The sequence below is a fragment of the Bos grunniens genome, chromosome 10, assembly GCF_055505025.1.
Source record: "Bos grunniens cultivar Pamir isolate PY7600 chromosome 10, Bosgru_T2T1.0, whole genome shotgun sequence".
NCBI classification, from domain to species: Eukaryota; Metazoa; Chordata; class Mammalia; order Artiodactyla; family Bovidae; genus Bos; species Bos grunniens.
In genome coordinates this window covers 47,695,327-47,711,308 of record NC_141174.1, presented here as the reverse complement: position 1 = coordinate 47,711,308, position 15,982 = coordinate 47,695,327, and the positions used below count along the sequence as shown (strand labels likewise).

At 38.7% G+C, this 15,982-nt stretch overlaps 2 protein-coding genes across 26 annotated transcripts in view; one reads left to right on the top strand and one right to left on the bottom strand.

The window, feature by feature from the left end:
- UNC13C (unc-13 homolog C) overlaps window positions 1-15,982 on the bottom strand; it is an 839,460-nt gene that overhangs the window by 56,622 nt on the left and 766,856 nt on the right. For all 10 annotated transcript variants that reach the window (XM_086321016.1, XM_086321021.1, XM_086321015.1 and 7 more), the window contains one exon: window positions 2,078-2,225. In XM_086321016.1, the coding sequence (XP_086177142.1) occupies window positions 2,078-2,225 (148 nt within the window). The remainder of the gene's footprint in view (window positions 1-2,077; window positions 2,226-15,982) is intronic.
- Window positions 1-15,982, top strand: part of LOC147364479 (uncharacterized) — a 537,088-nt gene that overhangs the window by 392,678 nt on the left and 128,428 nt on the right. For 2 of the 16 annotated variants that reach the window (XR_015134539.1, XR_015134525.1), the window contains one exon: window positions 4,188-5,673. The exons of the other annotated variants lie outside the window; for them this stretch is intronic. The gene's annotated coding sequence lies outside the window, so the exon portion shown is untranslated. Of the gene's footprint in view, window positions 1-4,187; window positions 5,674-15,982 lie in introns of those variants that run through there. 16 annotated transcript variants of the gene reach the window in all.

Sequence of the window (15,982 nt, the reverse complement as noted above, 5' to 3'; positions counted from 1 at the left end):
TTTAAAAGTATAAACAACTATCTGAGCAGGTAGAGAGGAGAGCTAGAGAGAGATGGCAGGTGACAGTGAGGAAGTCCTCATGATCATCTAAAACGTGGAAAGAATATATGAGCTCCATTGGGCCCCATGGAAGAAGCTGGTCATCAGTCTTCTTGCTGGGACCTCATTACAGAGGGCTGGACACTAGAAGATATTCAAGGAGCAAGAAGCCATGGCATGTGCTGCAGGAGGCAGCAACTGAGGGGTCCCTATAGGGACCTGGGCAGACTGCATTCATCATCAAGTTCAACGGATAGGAGGTTCCCTAGCATTGGGCCCCTGGGAAAGTCAGCATATGGATTCAACTGTAGGGGGACTTTAAAGATATCTCCCCCTCCCCTTCAATTTCTACCCCCAATACCCTGAAGCAAGAGGTATCTAGGAGATGATGGGGAAGGGGAGCAGAGGGCACATCAAACACCCCCCATACCTCAGGTTCTGTGGACCTGATCATGGTGTGCTGGTACCAGCTGGAGGGATGCCAAGGGAGGGACAGAGGAGGAGATGGAAATAGTTTCCATGGAGCATGCTTGAAGGTAACTATCAGAGAAAAGGCAAAGTCATTTCATATCTAAAGCTTACCAATTTCAATTATGCAGAAAAAATTGCGTTACTTAAAAAAAGCCAGAAAAGGGAAGTAAAAAAGAAAAAGACCAAGACTAAAACAATTAATCTAGTTCGGGATTATTGGGATAATGAATCCTCTTATTCCCCCACTCCCCATATATTTTTAATGTTGCCATACAATTCATACAAAACAAACATGTGTACCAAATTCCATACACCAAAGTTGAAATTCATATGTAGTTTTTTGGTTTGACATCTCTGCTGAAACATGGGTTGCATGTATACACACATAATGTATACCTACGAACGTAAAGCTAAGGTTTTAAACACTCACATTCTCTTGAGAATAAAGCAACAACACTATTATGATGACTTGTGTTAGAATTGCATTCATATTTATAGTTTGGAAAACCTTGAGAGATCATGATTCAAGGAGTAATGTATTTCTTGACAAGGCCTTACACTCAACTCTCTTCTCCTTTTTGGAACCATCCCAAGATGTAATCTGGGTTTGAAGATTGCATTAAAAGGGGTGTTTGTAGCATTTATTGGACAAGGTCAGAAAGCACAAAGTATTAGATAGGTCAAGCAGCTACCTAGCACCTACCTTGGTATTATCTTCAAATGTAGTTGGAAAAGTGAAAATATCCATGATGAAACATAGATAAGTCTGAAGGATTTTTATCAAGAAAAAAAAATCTGTGTGCTTCCTTTGGAAGGATCTCTCATGAAAGAAGTTGTGTCCTCCTCCTTATTTTGATTATAGTTGGGTGCAATTTATTATGTTCTACAATTTGAGCCTGCATTTTTTTTTTTACTTAGAGTGACATTTTCAGTAATCACTCAGAAATGCCAGATTTTAAATGCATGTAATTACCAAAATACAATAAATCACAAAGCAACTTGAAAGAAGGTTCTTTAACAGTAATATCCTAGAAACTTATGAGTTGGCAACTTTGACATATGAAATAGATCTGAGTTTCCACTAACATACTTGGCTCTTTTCAAAAACTTAGAATTTTCTTCTATAAAATTAAGAGTAAATGAGATTTCCCTCCTGAAAACCCAAGAACAGGAGATTATTTTCATTTGAAGTTAGGATCTGAGGAATTATTATCGTACTTTAGAAGTTACTGAGACCGATAAACACTGATTATTTTGTACTAATTTGAGAATATCACAGTTATGGTTATTCACAACTAGGGTTTACTAAATTTTATGAAATTAAAACCAACAGCAAAGGTTAATTATTCCATACAATTTTAGTATTAAGCATATCTCAGTATTATTGAAATTATTTATAAAATAAGTTTCTAAAAATTGAATATATTTTTTTACAAATCATAATCATCCATTCTTATTGATGCTTTAATTTATTATAGTCAAATTACAGATATTATTTATAGTGATTTCTATGTTGAAGTTGAGTTGTATTCAGTTTACCTCTGTTCATGTCCAATGTGTTACTTACTCTGTGAGGTTTGGGTGTCTATGAATTTCTTTATCAAGGCATCAGTCGTTTGGGTATAAAGACTGAGAGCATATCTCAGAGACTGAAGATCTGGGCTTTTCTCCAAGAAATTCTTTTTCAGGCCATTTCCTCCTGCATGAAAGTATTGCTAAAAAGAAAAGAAAAACAATGTAAGCAGAGGCATTTAGAAAAACAGTATTAGATGAGGGATTTTATGGCCATAATCATGAGGTCCAGATGGAATAATACAGTATGATTAACATAAGATAGATACAAAGACACAGTACCGTATGGCCATGACCACGTCATCGCCATGCAGTTCAGGTTACCTTAGTATTTCAAGTGTTGCTCTCATTTAAAACTTTAGTTAAATGGGATCATGAAGATGCAGAGGCCGGATGCTTACAGAATGCTAGGTTTAAGACAATGTGTCAACTCGATTGTTGACTTCTGTTTCCAGAGCATGAGAAAAATATCCAGGTTTGTCAGATTTCACAAATAAAGTATCTTCTGGTCACATGTTTTCCAGATACTGATTTGCAATTCTAGGGCAAATGCCCACTGCTCCCACCTTCCCTGTGCTCTAATCAGACAGTGGTACACACACATAGGCCACCCTTAGAAACCCAACGTCCCCTAAACTGTGTCTGAGAAATGTAATAAAACAGTTTCTTTCTTCTTATTTTTCTTTGCTACAGACATTCAACAACTCAAAACATCACCTTATTTTTAGGTTAAATAATAGAGAAGATATATATTTGACAATAAATATGGTCATTGAGGGATGTCAGAGTTTCTAATGCTGCAAGTATTAAGCACAGACTTCACTTCAGAGGGCAGATTATTTACCTCAAGATATATGATAGAGCTAAGGATGTTATTTCCCAGCAATTTATAGATAACATGTGTATTGTATTTTGTTAAGCTTAGATAAATGGGTCTGTCTTTCCCTGTACTAACACTAAACTTCACCCGCACTGCAACCCAGCTCACTAGGATATAGGACTCTCACAGGATGGCATGTTTTGAAAAAGCTCAACAAACGATTCTGATACACTCTCCTGTGTGTCATCAGTCTAGCCTACTCAAAGATTTCCAAGGTAAAACATGTCAACTGAAAATTCAAAATTACTTCAGTTTTCTTCCGTCTGCAGAAACATATTCTGAGCATTTGTAGGCATTTGGTTGGAATTTTAGAGACTATAATATAGAGAAAATTCAGGGCACAGGCCTGAGAAAGTAGGCAATGGGGATATAAATTGAAGAAAGTGTTCTACAATCACAAACTCCTTCCTCAAAAGGAAAAACCCATGGTCACTTACAATCCCATTCCATTGTAGCTGAGTGCACTGTGAAAACACAAATTGCACCTAAATCCACCAATGATTATGAAGAGGAGGCAGAGAAAAATGAGGAAAGCCTTTTCTTATTTTTGAAGGGATGACAAAGATATAATATTTAAACATTTTCTATACCTTGATCTTATATAAATATTAGATATTGTGACATATAGAAAGCAATTATTGCGGAGTTAGAGTCCAGAATTGTTTCAGGTACCTTGGGGGATGAAAAGATATCAGAATTCCTTTCTTCAGGAAGTGTGATATGATACTTAAGTGGAAAAGTGTTAATGAATGTATTGAGAGGGGAGTTCTGCCTGGAATTGACTGCTTTTCCTGGAGGAGTGGTGGGGTGAGCTTTGGAGCTCTGTTTCCGTAATGAACCAGGGAAGCATCAGATGAAATAACACACCCTACTTACAAAGAGCGGCGGGATAGACTGAACCAGGACTTGGTGGCTTCTCAGGAGGGGAAAGCATTCTCCCACTCATTGTTTCCCAGACAAGCTCCAATCTTATCATACCTGAGCATAAGTGCTGGAGGCTTAAGTTAGTAAAGTACAGGAAGAGTAATGAGCAGCAACTAAGATGATGTTTCATGATGTCTTGGGACTATATGTAGTTGTCAGAAAAAATTGTGAAAAACTTTGAAACGGGCAAAAATGTTTAATGAGTGCTCCATCTATGACACCTATCTGAGTTATCTTCACTTTTCACTGTCTTGGAGCTATGTGTGTGCTCAGTTGCTCAGTTGTGTCTGACTCTCCGCAGCCCCATGGACTGTCGCCTGCGAGGCTCCTCTGTCCATGGAATTTTCCAGGCAAGAGTACTGGAGTGGATTGCCATTTCCTCCTCCAGGGGATCTTCCTGACCGAAGGACTGCACCTGAGTCTCTTGTATCTCTTGCCTTGGACTCATTACCACTAGGGCCACCTGAGCTATGTAAAACTCTGCAAATTGTAGAAAATGGATAATAATGCATATGACTCCTGTCCAAAGAGATGCAAGTTATTTATTTCTGGTGGGATGCAACTGATCACCGTTTTGTGGCCAGATCTGTTTTGCCTCTATTCAAATTTATTTCAGCTTTCCTCATTGCTTGTCTTTATGTGAAGCTCTTGGAATTCTTCTTTGAGCCAACTGTAAGATCTTACTGGTTGTCTCATTAGTTGATGAGTTAAATAATAGTTTGACAAGTTTTATAACTGCATGAATGTCACAGTTATACTCTTATTTTTTAAATTAATTTTTATTGGAGTATAGTTGATTTACAACGTTGCTAGTTTCTGCTGTATAGCAAAGTAAATGTCATTTTGTCTCTAGGCATTTAAAAAATATTTTCTCTTCGATTTCCTCAGTGATCATATAAAATAAATGATCTTTCACAGTGTATGTAAAGTAGCATGGTGACAACCTTAATATAGATTACTGTCTAATTTGTGAGGAAGGGCCATCACCTGTGGCTTACCCTAAAGAGCATCAGTGATGGGGTGACTTTCCTGGCCGTTCTCTCTTCCTCTTCTCCCTTAACAAATATTTACTAAATCTGTGTTGAGAACCAGAACTTACGCCAAGGATATGAAGCAAAAGAGGCCTAGAGATTGTTCCCAAAGGGACTCTGATCAAGTAGGAAATGTTATTGTCAGTGAATGACTCCAATGATATGTTGGAGGCGTAATAAAGAGAATTTAAAAAGACAGACAATAGGACTGGGAAATAATGCTGTTGCTGAAGGAATCAATAAAGACTTTCAAAGAGGTGACACGTATGGTGTCTTGTTTATTAGCACTGCCATTTTCCACTTCAGCAGCCACCAGATAATTTATCACTATGGACTAAAGAAAGGGGAAAATCCCACTAGGTAACTGAGAGGAACTGCTTGAGAAGAAGTGAAGTACAGGTATTCCCCATTCTTTGAAAATTGCCTTTATGCCACTTCACTTTTGTAGATGACCTACATTAGTACTGTTTTCACTAACCAAAAAAGACATGAAAATGATTTTCACTTTTGTGAAAAAAGAGATGTAAAAACAGCAGTGAGGTCTTACAGAGGCAGTGTATACCCTGAGTCACGAGAGTGGTACCACCCAGCACCTAACCCAGGAATTACACCCAGCATCTGAGCATCAAGCTGTCATGATTTTGGACTGTATTTGTGCTTGATCTCGATTTATTTTGTGCATCCCTGAGCAGAATGAGTCCTAAGGTAATTGCTTCTTGCCTATGTCATTTCAGCTAATAAAAGGTTTCATAGGAATGCTCTCCTTTCCTATAGTGGGGGAAACCTGCAGTTGTAGTTCTCATATTTCTTTGGTATAGTTTAAAATATACTGTTTTACTACTGTCACTCTATTGTCATTACTAACCTTGTGCTTCCTCAAAGTTACAAGTTGCCTTTAGGAAGTAGAAAGCCTAGAGAAGTTAAGAGATTTCGTATACTCTTAAAGATTCACAATGCTTTTTAATACATTAAAGGCTGTGTGATTCACGGTGGTAGGGAAAACTGTTTGACCTTTCACTAACATACCTGTTCTTAAAATTATTAGGCTATAGGACACCTATCACACAGGACATCTACTAACTCTCAGGGACACACAAGTGTTCCACGGAATATTGTTTAGGAAACTCTAAGAAGAATGTAACTGGACTTAATTTAATTGAGGTATTTTTGAGGGCCTAGAAGACTTTATGTACATGCTGAACTAGATTTAGGCTATAAGAGCATAAACTATGTATAGTATTTGTCTTGAAATTCTCTAATAACTTTATAGGAAGACATGTTTTCATTAAAAAGGCATTATTTTGTAGGCCTTCGGTACATGGGGAACTAATCATATAGTGAAAACATAAATAAGGTATGAGCTTGTTCCTGAGTAAAGCCTGAGGGTCTCTGTAGAGTTTCAGGTTATGATCCAGAACTGATTTGTTCCCTTTGAGCCATGGAGCATTTTGAGTCATTCAGTAAAAGCTTTAGCAGGACAGTAAGTGAACAGTAGATGATTTGTAAGGGCAGAAACAATGCCTTTGTCTTTTAAGTGCATTGTATAATAGAAGATGTTGTAAGACAAACTCAGGCTAGAAGGTAGCAATGTTAGGAGAGAAAACAAGTTGCAGGAAGCTAAGCACGAAAGCCTCTGTTCAGTGGTTCAGTGAACACAGATAAATAACACATGCCATAGGCTCCTCATTCACAGAGAAAAGGAAACGATTTCTATGGTTATGCAAATACCAACCTGATGACAAGGAGAAAAGGAAAAGGTCTGTATTCCCAATAAAATTTTTATTGCAAAGTAAAGAATGGGGGTGACATGGCTTAACATCAGTAAAATTTTTAAAGCTTTACTCGTGCTCAAATTTAATAGGATTTATTAATTGATGAGGCAGTGATCAAAGCTAATGAAATCTGATCATGTATTAATATCACAGATAGGTCAAGACAAAGGGTGTGATAGAGCAACAGCATTCTTTGCTGATTAGAACATATCTGGAATATGAGGGTGGTTCCTTGGCATCACCATTTTATGAGAAATATAAAATGGAAATCTCCTCAAGGTAGATGACCAGAACTTTGTAAGCTCTAGAAGGCATGTTATTCAATAAACAGCTGCAGATAACTTGGGGCAGCATGATAGTTTTCTTTAATGTCTGAAAAGCATTGAAAAGGGGAAGACATAGAAAAGGAAATGGAACTGTTTTATAGTAGTTTTAAAGGGTAGAAGGAGAACCAATTCATAATTAGAAGCACTGGGGAAGCAGATACTGGTTTGATATAAAGAAAACATTTTATAATAAGTATATCTTAAAACCTGAAGCTGCTACATGTGAATTAGTAAGGTCCCATTATTAGCCTTAATAGCCAATATTAAGGGATGGTCAGTTGACCAGAGGGCTCCCCTGGTAGCTCAGCTGGTAAAGAATCAGCCTGCAACGCAGGAGACTCTGGTTTGATTCCTGGGTTGGGAAGATCCCCTGGAGAAGGGATAGGATACCCACTCCAGTATTCTTGGGCTTTCCGGTGGCTCAGATGGTAAAGAATCTGCCTCTAATGTGGCAGTCTTGGGTTCAATCCCTGGTTTGGGAAGATCTCCTGGAGGAGTGCATGGCAACCCACTCCAGTATTCTTGCCTGAAGAATCCCCATGCACAGAGGAGCCTGGCAGGTTTCAGTCCATAGGGTCACAAGAGTCGGACACAACTGAGGGGCTAAGCACAGTGCAGAACAGCACAGTTGACCAACAACACCGTAGGTAACGTGTTTCTATGTGAGCAGGAAAAGGGACATGTCAGTTTCTGTTATCAGTTTCAAATGTTAGAATCCTTTTCACTTCTTTGACCTGTTCTTTACTCTAAAATGCTGGAAAACACTGTCTTTCCGCTATGCAGTGTGATTTGCATAGGTTATTTAACCTCACAGAGCACTGGTTAATTCCTCTGTAGAATGGGAATAGAAACAGCCATCTTGCCTGACTATGGTGTCGTAAAGATGAAATTAATTACTCTGTCTGGAAGATTTTTGTGAACTATAGAGTTCTTTCTACTTATAACATAAGCTTTATTGTGAGAATAATTCCCCAGATTCTAGGTGGAAAGAGGAAAATGACCCTCCTGACTGATTTGCCATTTTTCTCTTTGGGACCAAGCTTCTCAACCACTTGGCTAAAACTCTGAGTCACCCTGGCTCCTCCATCGTTCCTGCCCCATTTTTTTAGTTGCCAAGTTCCAATGACTGGGCCTTTCTGTGTCACTCATAGCCATCTTTCACTTTATACTCCTAAGATCACCCTCTTCGTGATAGTCCTTGTCATCTTATGCATTGAATAACCATAACTGATCTCTGTGACTACAGTCTTGAACTAGTCAATCCATTCTGCACATTCCTGTAAGATTTCCATTGTTGAAATGGTACTTTTGCATGCCATGTATTAATATTTTCAATACCTACTTGCAACCCCAACATTTCCCGTAACCTCAATGTTACACTGCTTCACTATGAAAATTTCCAGTTAAATCCAGTCCAGTCCATTGAGTGGTCTAATCATTGACTCCCAGCCTTCTGGTCTTGTGCTTTTTCATGGTCAAATTCTTTCTCCCTGAGTATGTTTAAGTCTTCTCCAAAGAAAACAATTACCTTTCTTTTCCAGCCAGTGAACTGTCATCTGTCCTTTGTGATCACTCTTTCATATTTCCCTGATTTCTGGAGTTCATGGTAGTTGCTAACTCCCCTAAATCCTTCCCACTTTTATTTATTTTTTTTAAATTTTATTTTATTTTTAAACTTTACATAATTGTATTAGTTTTGCCAAATATCAAAATGAATCCGCCACAGGTATACATGTGTTCCCCATCCTGAACCCTCCTCCCTCCTCCCTCCCCATACCATCCCTCTGGGTTGTCCCAGTGCTCTAGCCCCAAGAATCCAGTATCGTGCATCGAACCTGGACTGGCATCTCATTTCATACATGATATTTTACATGTTTCAATGCCATTCTCTCAAATCTTCCCACCCTCTCCCTCTCCCACAGAGTCCATAAGACTGTTCTATACATCAGTGTCTCTTTTGCTGTCTCGTATAGGGTTATTGTTACCATCTTTCTAAATTCCATATATATGCGTTAGTATACTGTATTTATGTTTTTCCTTCTGGCTTACTTCACTCTGTATAATAGGCTCCAGTTTCATCCACCTCATTAGAACTGATTCAAATGTATTCTTTTTAATGGCTGAGTAATACTCCATTGTGTATATGTACCACTGCTTTCTTATCCATTCATCTGCTGATGGACATCTTCCCACTTTTATGTGTGTCCCCTCCTCAAGCCCTGTAGCATCTGTATCACCCTATTCCATCTCTGACATGACTTTTTTTTGTAAGTTGACACATCATTACTTAATTTTCAACGGGCCTTCCCTGCCTTTTAATCAAGAAACTCCTGCAGAAAGAGAACAGCACTGCTTCCTAGAGGGGAGTCTCAGAAAGCACCAGAAATCTTAGGGGTTTTGTGCCCCTGTAGTGTGAAAATGCTATGCACAGGAAACCAAAAGCATGGAGGACAGGACTTGGACTGTTACTTGGGGCAAAGAGTCAGATTTAATAGCATCATTGAGAGAGATGAGTGGTTTATTAGGAAAGGAGGAAAACAAAAAAAAATCTAGTTGTACTAGAATATGTGAGGTCTTGGGTTTACCAGTGGAAAGAAGCTCCTTCAAAATAACCAATTCTCAGGCAAAAGGAGATGCAAGTTCAATTCCTGGGTCAGAAAGATCCCCTGGAGGAGGAAATGGCAACCCATTGCATTATTCTTGCCTGGAGAATCCCTGGACAGAGGAGCCTGGCAGGCTACAGGATCACAAAGAGTCAGACGTGACTGAGCACCCATGCACACAGGTAGTATGATGGTTATATTTATGAAGAGTTTTCTATACAATAGGAAGTGTTTTCATTATTTTATATGTGATAACTCATTTTGTTTATTGACAGTACATTCTTAAGTCCTAATAGTACTCCCACAAGAGAGGACAGTAACTTGTATACTCTAGTCTTTCTCTCTTGAGTTCAGTTCAGTCGCTCAGTCATGTCCAACTCTTTGCGACTCCATGAACCGCAGCACACCAGGCCTCCCTGTCCATCACCAACCCACGGAGTCCACCCAAACCCATGTCCATCTCATCCTCTGTCATCCCCTTCTCCTCCTGCTCCCAATCCCTCCCAGCATCAGGGTTTTTTCAAATGAGTCAGCTCTTCACATCAGGTAGCCTAAGTATTGTAGTTTCAGCTTCAACATCAGTCCTTCCAATGAACATCCAGGACTGATCTCCTTCGGAATGGACTGGTTGGATCTCCTTGCAGTCCAAGGGACTCTCAAGAGTCTTCTCCAACACCACAGTTCAAAAGCATCAATTCTTTGGTGCTCAGCTTTCTTTATAGTCCAACTCTCACATCCATACATGACCACTGGAAAAACCATAGCCTTGACTAGATGGACCTTTGTTGGCAAAGTAATGTCCCTGCTTTTTAATATACTGTCTAGGTTGGTCACAACTTTCCTTCCAAGGAGTAAGCATCTTTTAATTTCATGGCTGCAGTCACCATCTGCAGTGATCTTGGAGCCCAGAAAAATAAAGTCTGACACTGTTTCCCCATCTATTTGCCATGAAGTGATAGGACTGGATGCCATGATCTTAGTTTTCTGAATGTTGAGCTTTAAGCCAGCCTTTTCACTCTCCTCTTTCACTTTCCTCAAGAGGCTTTTTAGTTCCTCTTCACTTTCTGCCATAAGGGTGGTGTCATCTGCATATCTGAGGTTATTGATATTTCTCCCGGCAATCTTGATTCCAGCTTGTGCTTCTTCCAGCCCAGCGTTTCTCATGATGTACTCTGCATAGAAGTTAAATAAGCAGGGTGACAATATACAGCCTTGACGTACTTCTTTTTCTATTTGGAAGCAGTCTGTTGTTCCATGTCCAGTTCTAACTGTTGCTTCCTGACCTGTATACAGGTTTCTCAAGAGGTAGGTCAGGTGATCTGGTATTCCCATCTCTTTCAGAATTTTCCACAGTTTGTGGTGATCCACATAGTCAAAGGCTTTGGCAAAGTCAATAAAGCAGAAATGTCACCCACTATTCTGATACTCTATCAGTGCTATTCCTCATGTAGTTCCAGATATTTTCTTTACATTTATATCCACTTTCTGATGTTTGTGAAGATTTCCCACCCTCATAAAGGAATACATTGCTTCACTAACATATGGGTGAGTGATGAGGGGCTTGAAAGAGCTTTGTATGAGGTATCATTTTCTTTATCTTAAAAAATAAACAGAGATATTTGTATTTCTTGTATTCTTCATGAGTGCAAAAAAAAAGAAAAAGTAGAACATTTCAGACCTTAGTGTGATTTGTGAGAAAAAAAAAAAAATAGAACTACTAAAACATCAGGATACTGTCTGCATGGTTAACAAGCCATCCCTTTTATAATCCCAATAAAAAACGCTATATTCTTCTAAGTATTCATATTTGCCAGATATTTGAAGATCTTTCACACACTATATTTACTGGCTTATGGAAATATGCTAATATTTCTTTACAAGTCTGCTGGGAGATTTTACTTCTTTGGTTACATGTACCATTTTGGTAGAAATTTCCCATCATCACTCTCTTTCCTTCCAATACCAGTATCAGACTTCTGGAAAATTCATGCAGATGATCTGTTTTGCAAATTTAGATATAATCATCACTTGTTTTTAACAACTGAGGTTACTTTAAATACTTGATAGTTATTTAAGAAATTATTTTTTAAGACAATAGGAGTCCTCTGTAATATACTGGATCATAATATGCTACTTCCTCCCTTTTGCCAGCAAACTAAAGTTCAGATTCTTGGTGTTTATGCTTCACCACTTTGGGTCCAAGTCAATGTGTCTCTTCTATTCTATATATTCCCTTTATTTCTCAACCAATCTTGATATCCTTCTACATTAGCCTATTTGAAGTTTTTAGGCTACCCCATACCTCAGTCACATTTCACCCAAGCTTTTCTCTAAGCCTGTGATGACTTTCCACCTTGCTTTCCCATTTAATGATCTGAAACCTCCTTCACCAGGAAGCTTTCCTCTAGCCACTCACAGAGAATTCATCACCCTCTCTGCACTTCCCAGTACTTTGTCAGTAACTCTCATATTTTATGGATTGTGGATGTTTCTGTTCCTAAGAGCAAGATATCTTTAATTTTCAGTCACCTCTTTACTGCTTATCATCTTTGTTCCACACGGTAAGCTCTCAAATAATGATTTCTGAATTGCAGTACTCCAAACTAGATAGGTTGTTTGGTTCCTCCCGTGAGCACCTGAAGTTTAAATAATGCAAAAACGATACTTACAAATGATTAAAGACAACATGCTAAGTAAGAAACAGCCACCAAAACTGACTCTTGAATAATGGATTCCAGGATTGTGGAGGACTTGGTCAGGGTAAGAGCCTGAGAGGCATAATATTCCATGTCCTGTTATTTGTCTGGAATCCTGAGTATCAGAAATGGTGTTATCTAGGATTTTTCAAGGCTGTATTTGAATAGATATTCATAGTTAGTCCACATTCTCTCCTGAACACCAAGAAATGCAGATTTCTAGAGGGCCCTAATGCATGTGTTTATTTTCAATTTTTATTGGACTGCTTTACAATGTCGTGTAAGTTTCTACTGTCCATCAAAGTGGACATATACATATACATCCCCTTTTTTTGGATTTCCTTCCCATTTAGGTCACAACATAGCAGTGAGTAGAATTCCCTGTGCTATTTAGTAGGTTTTCAGTTATCTATTTTACATGTGTTATCAATAGTGTAAATATATATATATATATGTCAATCCCAATCTCCTAATTCATCCCACCCTCTCTTTCTCACTTGGTATCCATTATGTTTATTCTCTACCTCTGTGTCTCTGCTGATTTTTTCAGATTCCATACATTTCAGAATGTCATGTTTAGGTACAAATAACAAGTGTTCCAGGGTAATTTAGAATGTTGGAAGAAATACAACCAGCCAGTTTTCTTGCCCTATGTTTTTGGAACTTCATCAGAAAATAACTAGAGCATGGTTCAAAGTTAAAAAAATAAAAAATTAAGTCTTGAGATTCACGATACTGTCAAAGAGTACATGCTGGTGGAAAAAGCTCTTCATTTTTTCTTGGAAAGAAACCCACATTTCAGGGACTCCCTTGTAAGTCCTGAATCTGCCTGAGATATAAGTTTGAGACTCCAAAGCTCAGCTTTAAATAGGGTTTCTGCACTGGCCTCTACAGCAGCTTGCACATGCTGATTAAGCTGTTGGCTGTTTCAGAGCTGTTGAATTGGCTCAGTGTTGGCAGGTAAATGTAATGCCTCCAAGGCCAACTATGCTAGCTGCAGCAGGTCATGGTAACTATTTCTTGTGCCATGTTCTATACTTTTGACTTATAGTTGAAACTACCTGTGACTGGTATGCCAAAATAACCCAGTCTAATTAGAATTTTAGTATTTAAGTTTATATTTTCATCAGTACCTATATAGAGGTTGAATGAGTTCATATTATTTTAAATCATTAGAAAATAATCTAAACAACTGAAACATGGTATTTTAATTTAGAAAGAACTAATCTATCTGTAGGGATATTACCCATTTTGGCTTGCTGCCTTTTCCTGCACCTTGTTAACATTTAGTGAAATAAGACGTAGAAGCAAGGGCACTGATTTTAGAGTTTGGCATCTTTTCTCAACTCTGCCAAGTACAAGTGACTCTGGACTTAGGTAAACAATTTAAACCTGCTTTTTCATCTGTAAAATGTGAATGATCATTCTTGGTGTACCTAACACCCAGGATGTTTCTAAGAATCAGGTGAGAGGATGTATGTATATGAAAGATGACTGAAAGAATGCACAACAGTATTTCAGCTACTGTCTACAAACTCCATAGCATCCTCTTCCTTCAATTTAACTTTCTCATGTTCAGCTTATTTGCTTAAATTCACCTAAAGAAGAATTAAGGATCATGTTGTTGGCAGCCTTTGGGAATTAGCCTGGATAGTGTTTACTACTTCAATATAAGAATGTCTTTCCCATGAAGTCTCCACCTGACAGTATTCCCTTGCTGAGCCCCCAGAAAATACTGAATCACTAGCTCAAGACTACAATTCTTTTAAGTAGTAGTCCTCTTTCTCTTGAATTCCTTTGTAGTCACCATTACAAGCAGTGCCTTGTAGTATAATCAGGGTAAATCTCAGAATCAGAAAAGATAAAAGGGAGCCCAGCTGTGGCAAACTGACTTCAGGGCCATTGGAAGAAATATTAGGTGACTCTCCTTCTTGGCAGAGGGGCAGAGGACAGGAGTAAAAGGCTCTCAAAGCAGGTAGAGTGGGTGTAGTCTGGAGACCCCAGAGGAAAATCTGGGGAGTAGTGAGACTGAAGACCTGACCTCAGGTTCCGAGGTTCTGAAGGACCAAGGTCAGACTCCAGTCCTGGGAAACAAGATAATGACATGGACCCACTTACTGGATCTTAGATACCAGGCTGCTGCTGCTAAGTCACTTCAGTCGTGTCCAACTCTGTGCGACCCCATAGACGGCAGCCCACCAGGCTCCCCCGTCCCTGGGATTCTCCAGGCAAGAACACTGGAGTGGGTTGCCATTTCCTTCTCCAATGCATGAAAGAGAAAAGTGAAAGGGAAGTCGCTCAGTCATGTCCGACTCTTTGCAACCCCATGGACTGCAGCCTACCAGGCTCCTCCATCCATGGGATTTTCCAGGCAAGAGTACTGGAGTGGGTTGCCATTGTCTTCTCCAAGATACCAGGGAGTAGTCTTTCTTTTAAAGGGCAAGGCAAGTGTCTGGTCACTGAGGCTGAACTAAAGTATTACCAATGATCTGGGCAGGAAGACGGTATAGTTGAGATGTCAACATGTAGACCAGAGGGATTTGTTTGGGTATCGGGATTATCCCAGAGTTTGGGCAGAACTAGTCTTGTAGGAGGTGGTCATCTGTCCCCATCAAGAAGAACTAGAGAAAAGTTGGAGTTAGGAGACATGGGCCAAGTCTGTCAGTACAATGAAGGCCATTATCTATTTTCACAGAACACATTTTTCTTGTTCTCTTAGAGTCATACATTGACCTAATAAAATCTAGTAAGGGCTGAATTCTGATTCTATAACCATATTTTTTTACCTGTTTAGTGTATGCCCCAGAGTTATTTTTTTCTCCTAGCACTTTCCTCTGTAGCCATGAGTGCTGGTATAATTCCAAAGGGCAGTCATTTCTTACACATATTTATGAAAATAAAAAGAGCTGGTTTTGTATTTTTCCTTTCTTTCATGTTTTCTATTTTTAAAAATGATTTTGCACAATATTTATATACTTCCAGCCCATACTCTGGATACATCTTTAGAAACTCCATCTCTGTCACCTCACAACTCTTTGCCACTGAAGCAGCAAAAGATGTTCTCTTATTAAACGCTGAAACTGCAAAAATCATGAGGTAATAGCTCTGTGGGGTGTCATATAGAACTCTGTTTTAATGACTCCTGTTGTAATATCTGTTTCTATCCAGTGAGATTATTCTGTGCTTGGAAAATGGCTTCTGGTAGCTCACAGGTCTCTGCTACACTCCTTACACTTCCTTGGTAAAAGGTGCTTCCTCCTGTGAAGCATTCAGACATTGGACACAGTCCAAATTTAGAAGATGGATTAATATCTCACTCTTTAATAAACCTTCACATATAAATATAAAATGTATGTATATACATCTGTAAGGGATCATATGAAAACAATTCCGATGTTATGTTTTGAGATCTACCTATATTTAACCCACACTACAATAACTTTTAGGCCAAACTTTAGCTATGAAACATTGATGCACACAATGCAATGCCGTTGGGTTTTCAGCAGAAAACTAAATTATTATCTTTACTAAGAGAGAAGAGAAAATTGATTTTCCAAAATAATTTCAACAAGCATTGAAAACACAAACAGAAATTCCATTAACTCTAAGTCCCCTGAAGCATCTATTGATATTTAACTGGACTTTGGACTTTGGAGGTATCTGTCTTT